The sequence below is a fragment of the Nomascus leucogenys genome, chromosome 8 (assembly GCF_006542625.1).
Source record: "Nomascus leucogenys isolate Asia chromosome 8, Asia_NLE_v1, whole genome shotgun sequence".
Classification (NCBI taxonomy): Eukaryota; Metazoa; Chordata; class Mammalia; order Primates; family Hylobatidae; genus Nomascus; species Nomascus leucogenys.
Window position 1 is genome coordinate 80,767,801 of NC_044388.1, and position 15,550 is coordinate 80,783,350.

General features: G+C 41.6%; 1 protein-coding gene and 1 pseudogene across 1 annotated transcript in view; one reads left to right on the forward strand and one right to left on the reverse strand.

Annotated features, from left to right (window-relative positions):
* The window catches only part of KIF24 (kinesin family member 24), a 76,324-nt gene that overhangs the window by 5,281 nt on the left and 55,493 nt on the right, over nt 1-15,550 (forward strand). Inside the window, exon 2 of the mRNA XM_012509089.2 lies at nt 12,446-13,093. Within this exon, the coding sequence (XP_012364543.2) occupies nt 12,471-13,093 (623 nt within the window). The 5' untranslated portion in view covers nt 12,446-12,470. The remainder of the gene's footprint in view (nt 1-12,445; nt 13,094-15,550) is intronic.
* Nucleotides 4,276-5,878, reverse strand: LOC105740199 (annotated as a pseudogene).

Genomic DNA, 15,550 nt, shown 5'->3' on the forward strand with positions numbered 1-15,550 from the left:
GAATTATGTAGCCAATATATGGCTATCTGATCACTTTCTAAAACAAATTTATATCATGGTTTTTAATAAATTAAATTATCTGTGCCTCAGTTTCTTTATTTGTAAAAAGGGAGATGATACTAATTGCCATCTATCACAAAAAGTCTTGGAGGATTATTCAGGTAGCACAATTAATTACATGTTAATAATTTTGATTACAGTGAATGAAATTATTGTTTTAGTCGTTCTTTGCTTTCTCGATGTCACTCTTTTGGAAATAATTCCTGGTCCCATGGTGGCAACAGTTCCCAAAGGGACTCAAAGAATGTCATCTTGTTAATTTATGAAAACTGATTGTAACAGTTATTTTTCTGATTGAACACGTGAAATATATTTTGTTGAAAGTATTTTATGACTGCAGTGTGGCAAAAATCTGCAAATGACAACTTCCTGCAGTTTGTCAGACCAAGATTTTAAAAATAAAGCACTGAATTTAAACCCAACATTGGTTACCACCTGTTACTGAGAAGTCTTTCAGAATTAAACGTCTATATTTAGAGAAAGTAATACTTGCACTGGTTTAAGATAACTAGGTTATAAAATTTTGTTATGTTTATTTTTAGGTGATTGCTCATGCTTTTCACCAAATGTAAAAACGTAGTAAACTCATTGTGGGGCTCTTTAGGGGAATTGTAGTAATTGTAGAGCATTAGCTACTTAACCATAAACAAACTTGAAACTTTTTTTTTTTAGTTAAAAACAGAAACAATTTCTTGAAAACTACTTTTTAAAAATGGATATAGTTTACATGATTTATATCCCAAATCCACATCTTGCCTTAAGAATTCTATTAAGTATCATATATTCTAATTCCTTTGCAGCAGCTGTTTTAAGCAGTTGTCTAGTATCATCTGTCTTCTGTTGAGATCAGTAGTCTATAGATAGAAGAATCCCTAGAGTTTGAAATAAGTTCCCTTGTAGGGGGAAAAGTGTATACTATATTTTTCACCCTTTAATCTCTCGCTGATAATACTGAATTTATTGTGTTCTTAGTGACCTTATGCCTAATATGGGGTACAGAAATGTTTTAATAACAAAATTGATTGAAAATGCTGATTTTCTTTTGTATCACTTTCTTTAATTTGTTTTTTGGAGACGGAGTCTCACTCTGTTGCCCAGGCTGGAGTGCAGTGGCGCAATCTCGGCTCACTGCAACCTCTGCCTCCCGGGCTCAAGCAGTGCCCTGCAATATCAGCCTCCCAAGTAGCTGCGACTAAAGGCATACATCACCACACCCAGCTAATTTTTGTATTTTTTGTAGAGACAGAGTTCCACCATGTCGCCCAGGCTGGTCTCAAATCCTGGGTTTAAGGGATCCAACCACCTTGGCCTCCCCAAGTGCTGTGATTATAGGCATGAGCCACAGTGCCTGGCCTTGTATAAGTTTCTAATAGTCCAGTGGGCCCAGTGACTTTGTTAGTAACTTCTTTAAAAGTGATTATTATTAGGCTGGGTGCAGTGGCTCATGCCTGTCCTAGCACTTTAGGAGGCCAAGGCAGGAGGATTACCTGAACTCAGGATTTTGAGACCAGCCTGGGCAACATTGAGACCTCATCTCTTAAAAAAAAAAAAAAAGTGATCATTATTAGTGTTTGTCTAGGGCTAGATGGGTTGGGGGGAAATGGGGAGTGACTACCACTGGGTACTGGGTTTCTTAATGTAAATGAATAAAGTTGGTTGCTATAAAGACTAGGAGCAGGTAGGACCATGGGGTGTATTAGAAGAGTATATGCCCTTCTAAAGGGGACAGCCATTACTCTGTTTTGGTCTACTACTTCCTTATCTAATTGCAGGCCCGATGTAACTACATCTTTTAATTTTCAGGAAAAGCAGGAACTGGGTATTTTTAATTGCTCCTAATTTTTTAAACAGTACAACAAATTAAAAAAAATTTTAAACACTTTGCAAGCCAGACTGCAAAATATGAAGATAATCCTTCATGGACCAAATATTATAGGCTAGATCAGCTACAGATTAGATTGTTGACCTGGCTAGCTGTGGGACTCCTTTAAAAAAAAATCTTACAAAAATATAATGTAGGACAGGCACAGTGGCTCATGCCTGTAATCCCAACACTTTGGGGGCTGAGGCAAGAGGATCGCTTGAGCCCAGGAGTTCCAGACCAGCCTGGGCAACATAGGAAGACCTCATCTCTACAAAAAATAAAAAAAAATTAGTCAGGTTTGGTGGCATGCACCTGTGGTCCCAGCTACTTGGGAGACTGAAGCAGGAGGATTAGTTGAGCCCAGGAGTTTGTGACTACAGTGAGCCGTGATTGCACCACTACACTCCAGCCTGGGTGACAGAGTGAGACCCTTTCTCTTAAAAAGAAAAAAAAAAAAGTATGTATGTATGTATAGCTTTTTTTTTTTTTTTTTTAATGCTATCGGTAGATCACTGTGCCTTTTTTGTTCCAGACGCTTAGTAGGTGTGTTACAGAACCTGTCTCCTGCAAATGCGTAATCAGTACACTTGTAGAGAGTACTTTAACATATCTAATTTTACTGTCAATGCCTGTATAAATTATTTCAATTTTACACTTGAAGAAGCAGAGACTCATAGATGTTAAATAATTTGACCATGTATCACACCTGGTTCTTAGCAGCGCCTGACTGAGTCCTCGGTTTTTTTTGCCTCCTAATCTAGTAATCTGCTATACTAGTTACTACTGCACAAACACTTTGGTAGTCTACTGACTTATTTAACATCTTGAAATAGAAAAAATAAACCATGTACGTATTTTGCTCCCTGTTCAATTCCATCTCCCTCCCTACAGAATAAGAATGTGTTTGGTGGCAGTGGTAGTTCAAGGGCCTATGTTTATTGGATGTCTCTGATGTGTTATACCAATGCTTTAGTGTTAGTTACCTTCTAAATCTAGTGACATGTCAATAATTATGTTAATCTATTTCTAAGAAGGATGGAGGGAGGTCTTACTATAAAATATGTAGCTACAAAGAAAACAGTGAATAAAAATAAAAGCACACATTTGAACAATGCAGATATAGCTAAGTACATGGTAAGCCTGTCTAAAGAGATCTAGAGCAAAAATCCTGGGGTACAGGTAAAATAAAGGTCATTTCAGTAACATTTTGGCAACTTGAATTCAAACATACTTAAATTTGTGGAAAGAGAAAAATTAGTTTAGGTCCTCCCCTCTCCCCTCCTTCCCAAGGGAGATCTGAAGCTATTTGTAGGTTATAGCCTTTTCCTTTTCTTCCTTTTTTTTTTTTTTTTTTGAGAAGGAGTTTCATTCTTGTCGCCCAGGCTGGAGTGCAGTGGCACAATCTTGGCTCACTGCAACCTCCGCCTCCTGGGTTCAAGAGATTCTCCTGCCTCGGCCTCCCGAGTAGCTGAGATTACAGGCGCCCGCCATCATGCCCAGCTAATTTTTGTATTTTTAGTAGAGACGGGGTTTCGCCATGTTGGCCAGGCTGGTCTCAAACTCCTGACCTCAGGTGATCCGCTTGCCTCTGCTTCCCAAAGTGCTGGGATTACAGGCACGAGCCACTGTGCCTGGCTGGTTATAGCCTATTTCTTTTCTTTTTCTTTCTTTTTTTTTTTGTTGGAAACATTTTATTGAAAAAAAAAAACTGTATAAATAAGTTCTTGGTTTGATAGCAACAAAGGCTCATGTTCCCCCTTTCCTCCCCATCTTTGAAGAACTAAAAAAGAAACAAAAAGTTCATCCCTATGATGCCATTCTTGACCAGAGTCTGCCCAGAAGCCTGTCCTGTGAGCTCTTTCTCGATCTGCCTCAATGGGGCCATGTCATTCTGGGGATGCCTGGTCCCAGGGGCTGCAGCACCTAGTTTTGTAGTTGGGAGAGACTGGGATAGAGCTGGGGAGGTGGCTGAGGTGTTTTAGTGTCAGGAGAAGAGGGCTGGCTGACCCCCCTAGCTCAATTTGTTCTCACAGGTGAGAAGGTACTTGGCTATAAATATGAACACTGATTGAGGCAGGCTTGATCTGGGACTTTGAGGGCAGGCAGGATGACTATGGCCCAGGTCCCACAGGATGTGGAGTTTCTGGGCTCAGCATCGTGGTACGTCCAAGTGGAGTAAATTCTAGTGGGAAGGTCCGTTCAAGCACACGGGAACCCTGGTTTGTTTGTCCACCCCCACCCCATGGAATATCCAAGGCTGGTACCTCACCTGCCCCGAATCCCAATAGCACCCATGTGTCTCAGAAGCCTTTGGCTACCTCCTGCCATCCTGTGTGCACCCTGAGGCCCTACTACTCGTCTCGCATCTTGTCAACCTTAGGCCGGACTAGGCGCCCAGTGAACAGCAGGGAGCTGCTCTGGGTGTCCCACACCAGGAAGACGAAGGGGTGGTCGAAGTAGAACAGCTTGGGGCTGCGCAGCTTCTCGCTCCCATAGATGTCCTGGTCAAAGGAGTTGCCATCTGTGTCCAACTCAAAGGCGGTGGCATGGAACACGCTGGTCAGGTACAGGTCCTTCTTGCATGGCATGCGTGACAAGTTTGCCTCGTTCTTGTCAATGGCCTCAGTCAGGCCAAGCCCAGTGAGGAGTTTCTGCAGGTTATGGGAACCTCCACCACACCCTTGGGCAAGGAGATGGCGACAGCCTTCTGCTTCTTCCCCATCCCAATATTCAGCTGTTCTTTGGTTAGCAGCTTTTTAAGGCCTCCAGGGGCTCCACGTGGTGGGGCATGAGGATGATGAGGCTGGAGAGCTTGTGGGTCAGGGGCATCTCCACGATTTGCAGCTTTTCCTTCTCGTCGTCACAGTAGTTGTAGAGGCCTGTCTGGTGCATCATCATGACACCCACGGTATAGAACTGAGTCACCATGAAGCCACGGTTTTCCACCATCTTGTGGTGGAATTTCTCATTCCACTGTGGCTTGAAGAACATGGCGTTGACAAGCAAGGCGCCATCCATGCACTCCATGTCCTTGGTGACCTCGGGCAGCTTGCCGTCGGTGGTCTGCGCGGCCCACTCATGGATGGACTGCAGCGCGCTGCGCGTGTCATGGAAGTTGATCTTGGAGTGCTCGCAGTTGTAGTGCTGCTTGCTGCTGCGCACGAAGTCATCAGCGAAACTCACTGAGCTGGGTCCCTACAGGCGGCTGCCCAGTTTCCAGGTCACGTTGCGTGGAGTTGCTGAGTGAGCGCAGCAGCTCGCCCATGCCGGCGTGCACCTCCTCGTCGCGCAGCTGCTCGGCACTCAGCACTGCCTTGGCCTGCGACGCCATGGTCGCCTTGCCGCCCAGCGACACCAGCCCCAGCAACGAGGCCACCACCACGGGCGACACCAGGATGTTCACCGCCTGGTCCTTGGCCATGGCCTGGTACAGGCTGAAGGCCAGGCCGGCGCCATGTTAGGCCAGCGTGGCTGCCTTGGGGCTCAGTTTCTCTCCGGTGCCAGGAGCTGCTGTGGCTGCAGGTTTCTTCACCTCGGTCGCCAAGGCCACCGCCAGGAGGCAGAAGGCGCTGAGGAGCAGGAGGGAGCGTATGGCTGGGAGGTGGTTTGCGTGCACCACGGTGGACCTGTCAGGGCTGGGTCGAGCTGGGTTGGGCTGGGTTGGGCTGGGCTGGCTCCGAGACGGGAGTCTCGCTCTCGAGCGCGACAGGATTCTACTCTTCTATAGCCTATTTCTATGTAAGTTTTACAACTTATAGCTGAGGGTTACCTATATGTTCATTATTCATGTCTTTTTTTTAGGGGCGGGGTCTCACTGTGTTGCCCAGGCTGCATTATTCATGTATTTATCTTGTTAAACCACCAGCTTTAGACTTGTTTGTTTTCCTCCCTAATTTTCTAATCAGGCTTCTACATGTTGAGGAAAGGATTCTTAAAGCAATCCTTTGCTCCCATGCTCCCCTAACTACTGAAAAATAAATCCAATAATACAATTTGAATTAAAAAATTAAGATTTTTAAGGGTATGGTAGTATCCCACCCGTATTCGAGGAGGATATATTCCAAGACCCCCGGTGGATGCCTGAAACCATGGATAGTACCAACCCCTATTATAGGTTATACTTTTTCCTAAGTCTAGAACTTTCATTCTTTCACTTAAAGGAAGCACTACAGATTCTCTTTGGCATATCTGAATTGCCGGCTTTACTACTCTTTTGCTTTGGGGCCTTTATGTAAGTAAAATAAGGTTACGTGAACACAAGCATTGCAATACCCCACAGTTGATCTGGTAACCAAAATGGCTACTAAGTGACTAATGAGTGGGTAGTTTATGCAGTGTGGATAGGCTGGACAGTGGGATGATTGACATTCCAGGAAGGGGGAGCCGGTATTGTGAGAGATTTTAATCGTGCTACTCAGAATGGTGCACAATTTAAATCTTACAAATTGTTTCTTTCTGGAATTTTTCACTTAATATTTTTGGACTGGTTGACTAAGGGTAACTGAAATGGCAGAAAGCTAAACCGGAGGACAGGTACTACTATAACTTACACTGAAATTGTCAATCTAAAAACAACAACCAGTAAATAAGCACTTTTTTTTTTTTTTTTAAGACAGTCTCCTTCTGTCGCCCAGGCTGGAGTGCAGTGGTGTGATCTCAGCTCACTGCAACATCTGCCTCCCGGGATCAAGTGATTCTCCTACCTCAGCCTCCAGAGTAGCTGGGATTACAGGAGCGTGCCACTATGCCTGGCCAATTTTTTTTTCTTTCTTTTTTTTTTTTTTTTTTTTTTTTTTTGAGACAGAGTTTCGCTCTTGTTGCCCAGGCTGGAGTGCGATGGCGCAATCTCGGCTCACCGCAACCTCCGCCTCCCGGGTTCAAGTGATTCTCCTGCCTCAGCCTCCCGAGTAGCTGGGATTATGGGTGCCTGCCAACCACGCCCAGCTAATTGTTTTGTATTTTTAGCAGAGACGGCATTTCACTATTTTGGCCAGGCTGGTCTTGAACTCCTGACCTCAGATGATCCACCCGCCTCAGCCTCCCAAAGTGCTGGGATTACAAGCGTGAGCCACCGTGCTCAGCCGCCCGGCCAATTTTTGTATTTTTAATAGAGACGGGGGTTTCACCATGCTGGCCAGGCTGGTCTCGAACTCCTGACCTTGTGATCCACTCGCCTCAGCCTCCCAAAGTGCTGGGATTACAGGCATGAGCCACCACGCCCAGCCAGTAAGCACTATTTTTACTTTAGGAGTTTGCTTCAACAGAGTTTTTAAAAACGGAATTCTGACTTAACAATAAATAACATTTTTTACATAAAGCATCTAACATAGTACTTGGCATAAAATAGAACTCAATACATTTTAGTTTAATCAGATCATCAAAGTAGTATGGATGTGGACTATCTGCTGACATAATGGAATTAGCCTTTTACATAAAATGCTTTTTTAAACCATATGAAGTGTTCAGAGTGAAGTTGGTAACAACATTGTGGATATTCGGTTTCTTAAAGTCGTAAGGGCCCTGAGGATGTTGCCATTACTTTGGGTGATGGGACTTGTAAAGAATTAGGAAACTCAGAGAAAATGGCTCTATGGCCACATAAGCAGGTGTCATGGAATCTTTTAATCACTTCGTTGCCTTGGGCAAAACAGTAGAGATAATGGAACTTTTTTTTTTTTTAATACAGAGTCTCGCTCTATTGCTAGATTGGAGTGCAATGGCGCAATCTCAGCTTACTGCACCCTCCACCTCCCAGGTTCAAGTGAAACTCAGCCTCCTGAGTAGCTGGGATTACAGGCACATGCCGACACGCCCAGCTAATTTTTGTATTTTTAGTAGAGATGGGGTTTCACCATGTTGGCCAGGATGGTCTCGATCTCCTGACCTCGTGATCCACTCACCTTGGCCTCCCAAAGTGCTGGGATTACAGGCATGAACCCCCACGCCCGGCCGATAATGGAACATTTCTAAAATTTTTTTTTTTTTTTTTTTTGGGGGGACGGAGTCTTGCTCTGTCACCCAGGTTGGAGTGCAATGGCACAATCTCAGCTCACTGCACCCTCTGCCTCCTGGGTTCAAGTGATTCTCCTGCCTCAGCCTCCTGAGTAGCTGGGATTACAGGTGCGCGCCACCATGCCTGACTAATTTTTGCGTTTTTAGTAGAGACAGGGTTTTGCCATGTTGGCCAGGCTGTTCTCAAACTCCTGACCTCAAGTGATCCACTGGTCTTGGCCTCCCAAAGTGCTGGGATTACAGCCATGAGCCACTGTGCCCAGCCCATTTCTAAATATTTTAAATGAACAGAATTTAAGCGGATACTATTCACTTAAAATATTTGTTGCACACCTATCTAGCACAGTGCTTGACTGAGTGGGATCATATTGCTTTTGTCTTTAATAATTCACACAGTAGTACAAGGCAGAACCATCTTATATTATCTCTGGAACAAGACTGGCAATACATTTTTTTAAAAATGAGTATGTATGTCATAAATGCCCTATCAGTTTTATCACCAAAACTCTGCAGGAGTTTAGAGAGAAGTCACGTTTCTCTGAGGTAATTAATCTAGTCAAATATTTATGATAGTATGGATTGTTTTTTATGGCTGTAACATATAGCGTATGAGAATGTTTATGTTAAAACATAGATTGCAATGTAGTTATGAGTACAGTGTTATATACAATTTTTTAAAAGGCTAGAAAGCCACCAAGATCTTAAGAAACAATTGTATCAGGTCAATTTGGGGAGGCTGAGAGGGAGGAAGGGAGGTGAAATTAGAAATATATATAATTTTTTATTTAGAAATATATGTTTAAAATAAATACTACAGTCACATAGTTTCAAAATTTAAAAAATAAACTGTTTTAGGTCTTGCCCTGGGTGATAGAGACACCAGTGAAATAGAAATGACAATAGGAAAAGTAATAATAACTACCAGCATTTAAAAGTATATGGTAGTTTCCTTCCCATAATCACCCTCTACCACCTACTCCCCTCACCCCCTCAAGACCACTATTATTGTGCATCCTGCCAGTGACATTTTTTGTCTGATAAGTAAATATATAGATTTATTATAGATCATTTATCTCTGTCTTTTACAAACTGTTCTGTACCTTGCTTTATTAACAATATATTGGGTAGCTTTCTTTTTTAAATAACAATTTACAGTTACTTACTCTTTGTAATTGTCTCATAGCATTATTTCATTAAATGGACTATCATAATTTATTTAACCAGTCTCTATTCCATGACTTTGCTATTACAAGCTGTGCTGTAATGAATAACATTATACTTACGTCATTTTGCACTTGTACGTATTATCTGAAGGATAAGGATAAGTTCCTAGAGGTGGAATTGCTGGATCAGTGCATTTGCATTTGTAATTTTGATAGATATAAATCAGTGGCATGCAATCATAATCACCTAGGGAACTTTTCTGAAGTTCTTATGTCTGCCTTTCCTAAAACCTGGGAGTTACTTCTTGTTGTTTTTTGGTTTTCTATAGATCTGGGATGGGGCTCAGGTATCTATATATTTTAAAGTGTCTAAACTGGGCTGGGCATGGTGGCTTATGCCTGTAACCCCAGTACTTTGGGAGTCTGAGGTGGGTGGATCACTCAAGTTTAGGAGTTTGAGACCAACCTGGCCAACATGGTGAACCCTCCTCTCTACTAAAAATACAAAAAAATTAGCCGAGCGTGGTGGCGTGCGCCTGTACTCCCAGCTATTTGGGAGGCTTAGGCATGGGAATTGCTTGAACTCGGGAGGCGGAGGTTGCAGTGAGCCAAGATTGCACCACTGCACCCCAGCCTGGGCAGCAGAACGAGACTGTCTCAAAAAACAAACAAACACTAAACAACAACAACAAAAAAACCCAAGTGTCTAGAGTGATTCTGATGTTTATCTCAGAAGAAGGAGGAGGGGCTCAACATTGTAAAATGGAATGTGGTACGCAGAAGCATATTTAGGCTAGGCTCAGTGGGTTATACCTGTAATCTCAGCACTTTGGGAGGCTGAGGCAGGAGGGTCACTTGAGCCCAGGAGTTTGAGACTAGCCCGGGCAACATAGGGAGACCCTTTCTCTACAAAAAAAAATGTAAAAATTAGCCACATGTGGTGGTGTGCACCTGTAGTCCCAGCTAGTTGGGAGGCTGAGGTGGGAGGATCACTTGAGCCCAGCGGGTTGAGGCTGCAGTGAGCCATGATCACACCACTGCACTCCAGCCTGGGCAACAGAGCAAGACCATCCCTCCAAAAAAAAACAGATAACAGGGGGAAGTTATACATGTGAGAGGCAGGGGATATATGGGAAGTCTTTATACCTTCCACTCAATTTTGCTGTGAACCTAAAATTGCTCTAGAAAATAAAGTTTAATAAAAAATAATTTTAATCTGGGCATGGTGGCGCACACCTATAGTCCCAGTTACTTGGGAGGCTGAGATGAGAGGATCACTTGTGCCTACAAGTTTGAGTCCAAAGACCCTATCTCTAAAAAATAATAATAATAATAATAATTTCTAAAAAACTTGTTTTAAAAAAATTATTATTATTTAAAGAGAGATATTGCAGTTATCTACTGCTGTGTAGCAAATTACCCTCAAAACTTAGTGGCTTAAAACAATTATCATTTTATTTGCTCAGAGTTCTGTGAGTCAGATATTTGGGCTGGGCTTTGCCCAGATATTTGGGTTGTTCTTTTCCTGATCTCACCTGGGGTCACTCATGTGGTTGCAATCATCTAGTGGTGCCACTGGGCCTGGATAGTCTAAGATGACTTCTTTCACATGTCTGGCTTTGGTGATGGCTGTTGGCTGGGCCCTTGAGGCCTAGGCATGGAAGTTGCATAGCATTACTTCTACCATATTGTATTGGGCGAAACAAGTCACAAGGCTAGCCTAGATGAATGAGGGAAGAAATAGACTTCACTTCTTCGTGGAAGGACCTGCAGAAAATTTTTGGTCTTTAAAAAACAAATCTGCCTTCACAAAACAAATCTACCGGCCAGTGTGGTGGCTTACGCCTGTAATCCCAGCACTTTGCGAGGCTGAGGTGGGTGGATCACCTGAGGTCAGGAGTTCGAGACCAGCCTGGCCAACATGGCGAAACCCCTTCTCTACTAAAAATACAAAGATTAGCCGGGTGTGGTGGCACGCACCTGTAAATCCTAGCTACTCAGGAGGCTGAGACAGGAGAATTGCTTGAACCTGGAGGCAGAAGTTGCAGTGAGCCAGGATATCACCACTGCACTCCAGCCTGGGCAACAGAGTGAAACTCCATCTCAAAAAACAAAACAAAACAAAACAAAAAACAAAAAAAACAAATCTACCACAAATAGAAAAGGCCAGGATTAGTTTAGGATGTGTTACTCAGCCCATTTAGCCTTTTAGCCTAAGTAGTATTTCCCCCAAAGCTAATTATTCAAGGTTCTTTGGTTATCTTTATTACCTTGCCCTCAACTCTTTATTTCTGCTAGAAAGAAGATGAAATAGAAATTAAAATGAAAACAGGAAAGTTGTACCACTAGTTACCTAACTGAATTTTTGAAAACTCTGAATTATGAAACCATTTAAAAAAAGAAAATGTACTGTATTTACTTTTGGATAGTCTCATGAACTTGATTAACAGCTATATAGAGAGCTCAGGATCCTGACTTTAATAATAGACCAGGATTATGTGTTATTACCACATTATTTATTAGTATTTAATTAAATATCTCGATGTTAAAATTTTTAAAAAACATTTAAATGTACAACTATTTAAAATCTTGACCTTACTATTAATTTCCTGGGCAAATTACTTGATTCATATTCTGTACAGGTAGAGATCGATGACCACCTTTTAGAATGATCTGAAATCCTGAATTGGCTGATGCTGAACTGATGATGTCTTTACTTCTATTTAACTTTTGCCAGTACTCAGCAAATACAAATGCTATCTTCCTTTGAGTTACATCAGTTTATAATCCTCTGTGGTATGCCATTTAATTCTGCTTTTCATTCTGAAAGAGTTCTTAGCCCCTGTTCATTATTCATGGGAAACAGTTGTGCAGCATGCCTTGACATTAAGTTGAGCATCTAAAATTAGTCCTGCTACAATCAGTTGTTGGGAACAAGGTTTCAATAGTTGTGGCATGTGTTAAGTAGACATTGCAAGGTTGGAAGGAACTCCCTAGAAATAAGTAAGTTACGTGTTATGTATGTGTTCATTTGTGTATCTATGTGTGTGTGTGTATATATATATATATACACACACACATATATAAAATGGAAGGTCTCTTTTTATTAAGCAAATTAACAAATTATATGTTACCACAAATTCTTCATATGCAATACAAAGCATCTTTGTTCATGCATTATGCTATTTAATCAATAATTTCAGAAGAAAAATATGTTATTGAGAACTTGACAGATAAAACATTTTTTGCATGTTTGTTTTGTGGTTTTGTAGTTTTCAATTTTTAAAATAAATAATTGTATTACATATATCTATTTCAAGCGAATGGCTTTTCTTTCTCTCTTCAGAGTTTATAGAAACCTATTCACCAAAATGGCATCCTGGTTATATGAATGTCTTTGTGAAGCTGAACTTGCACAGTATTATTCTCATTTCACTGCCCTTGGCCTTCAGAAAATAGATGAATTAGCCAAGATTACAATGAAGGACTACTCCAAATTAGGAGTCCATGACATGAACGACCGCAAACGTCTCTTCCAACTTATCAAAATTATTAAGATTATGCAAGAAGAAGATAAAGCAGTCAGCATCCCAGAGCGTCATCTTCAGACAAGCAGCCTGCGCATCAAGTCTCAGGAATTAAGATCTGGCCCTCGCAGACAACTGAATTTTGATTCTCCTGCTGACAATAAAGACAGAAATGCCAGCAATGATGGGTTTGAAATGTGCGGTTTATCAGATTTCTCTGCAAATGAACAGAAGTCCACTTACCTAAAAGTGCTAGAACACATGCTACCAGATGATTCCCAGTACCATACAAAAACAGGAATTCTGAATGCCACAGCTGGTGATTCCTATGTGCAAACAGAAATCAGCACTTCACTCTTTTCACCAAATTACTTTTCTCCAATACTGGGGGATTGTGATGTTCCCATTATTCAAAGAATCTCTCATGTTTCAGGGTATAACTATGGAATCCCTCATTCTTGTATCAGGTAATAAATTTTATCTTTCTTTCTTTTGAGGGAAAGTAGCCTCAGGCAAGGGCAGGCCTCTCCTTCATGTCCAGCAGACAGCATCTACTCCTTATTTACAGTAAATGAATATAACAGAAATTAGCATGAACAGCTTTTGCATCAATAATAGGAATACCTGGATGTGGGAAAATTAATGAGAAATTGGGAGTTTCTAGGTGGGAGAAAGTTGATATTGTTCATGTACATCAAAACAGCTGCTACTTGCCAGGATCTGTAGCAGATCTGTTTCTATTATTTATTATAGCGTAACATGATACATCTAGTACATCTGTGAAAGTGAAATAGTTAACCCTTCTACAATGGAGAAAAAAATTACACAATCCACAGGACTTTTTTAAGGTTATCAAATTCACTTAACCCAACCAGGAGACTTAAAGATGCTTTGTTAAAAACAAGGGCATGTAGTTTAATTAAGTAGGTCTTTGGAGCAGTTAGTTCACCTACACACATTGAAATATGATCCTGATTTTGAGTGCTTTCTGCAATTTCAACCCTGGAAAAAAAAACAGATAATTTTGGTGATTACAAACAGACATTGTTGGTGGAGATGAGAGTTTGAGAGTCAGGGTGACAATAAGTTATTTTCACCTAGTGCTTCGAGTTAGAATTTGAAATAAGGTCCCTAAGAGGTGAAATAACAAGTAATCCCTAGTACTAACGATGGTATAATAGGAAATATGTTCTTGTAAAAAAAGAGAAAAGTACTCCTTGTTTTATTTTAAACATTATATATGTGAGTTATGGGAAAATACAATTCATTCTTGAGCCATATTTTCTTTTTAAAAATACTGTTATTCATACCTTAAGATAAAGAATTTATATCTGGTCTTACATTGGCTAAGGTTTCAGAAGATCTCATGATCAGTTATTTTACTCCATAAAAATAGAAGACTCAGTTTTAACAGTAAAAATATCTTTAATAATTTGAAATACATAAGTGAATTTTTATTATAATATTTCTGAAAACATTTTGTTTGGTCTAGGAGATCACAGAGCATGTAATACTGTTTTCTTCTTTTAACTCTGAGAGGAATAGATTGTTCCTTGACTATAAAGGCAGATTGTTGCTATTCTATTGGTTACCTCAGCGGTGAAGGAGTAAATATTTTCTTTTTTTTTTTTTTTTTTTTTTGAGACGGAGTCTCGCACTGTTGCCCAGGCTGGAGTGCAGTGGCGCCATCTCTGCTCTCTGCAAGCTCCGCCTCCCGGGTTCGTGCCATTCTCCTGCCTCAGCCTTCCGAGTAGCTGGGACTGCAGGCGCCCGCCACTATGCCTGGCTAATTTTTTGTATTTTTAGTAGAGATGGGGTTTCACCATATTAGCCAGGATGGTCTTGATCTCCTGACCTTGTGATCCGCCTGCCTCGGCCTCCCAAAGTGCTGGGATTACAGGCGTGAGCCACCGCACCTGGCCTATTTTCTTGAGTATTACTTTTTTACTGAACAATACATAAAAATCTAAATTGGAATTACTTATAAATAAAAATACCACTTTGCATTATTTAACACCATCAAGGATAGGATGGATATTTTAGTTTAACCATTACCATTTCATTTATTTGACTCTTTGTTTATTTGTTTGTGTGTTTGTTTTGTAGAGACAGGGTCTTGCTCTGTCACCCAGGCTGGAGTGCAGTGGTGCAGTCATAGTCCACTGCAGCCTCAAACTCCTGAGGTCAAGTGATCCTCCTGCCTCAGCCACCCAAGTAGCTAGGACCACAGGTACGCACCACTGTCCCCAGCTAATTTTTCAATTTTTTGTAGAGTTGGGGATCTCACTATGTTACCCAGGCTGGTCTTGAACTCCTGGCCTCAAGTGATCCTCCCACCTCAGCTTCCCAAAGCACTGGGATTACAGGTGAGAGCCACTTTGCCCTGCCCGAACTAGAGCTTTTTAGAAAAACATGCATGTCTTTTTGCCCCTTGAACTTGAAACTATGGGCCTTTTGTTCATATGAGTCATCCTAGAGCCCTGGACAATTTTAAAAAGGACTAAACATTTTCTGTCCTCTTTGATCAGCTTTATATGATTAGGTTATTGATATCCAACAACTAAAGATTTTAACACAAAACCCTTATTAAAATGATGCATTAGGCCAGGCGCAGTGGCTCACACCTCTAATCCCAGCACTTTGGGAGGCCAAGGCGGGTGGATCACCTGAGGTCAGGAGTTCAAGGCCAGCCTGGCCAACATGGCTAAACCCCATCTCTACTAAAAATACAAAAATTAGCTGGGCGTCATGGCAGGTGCCTGCAATCCCAGCTACTCTAGAGGCTGTGGTAGGAAAATCGCCTGAACCCAGGAGGCAGAGGTTGCAGTGAGCCAAGATCACGCCACTGCACTCCAGCCTGGGTGACACAATAAGACTCTGTCTCAAAAAAAAAAAAAAAAGGCATTAAAAATTTTCATTTTTGA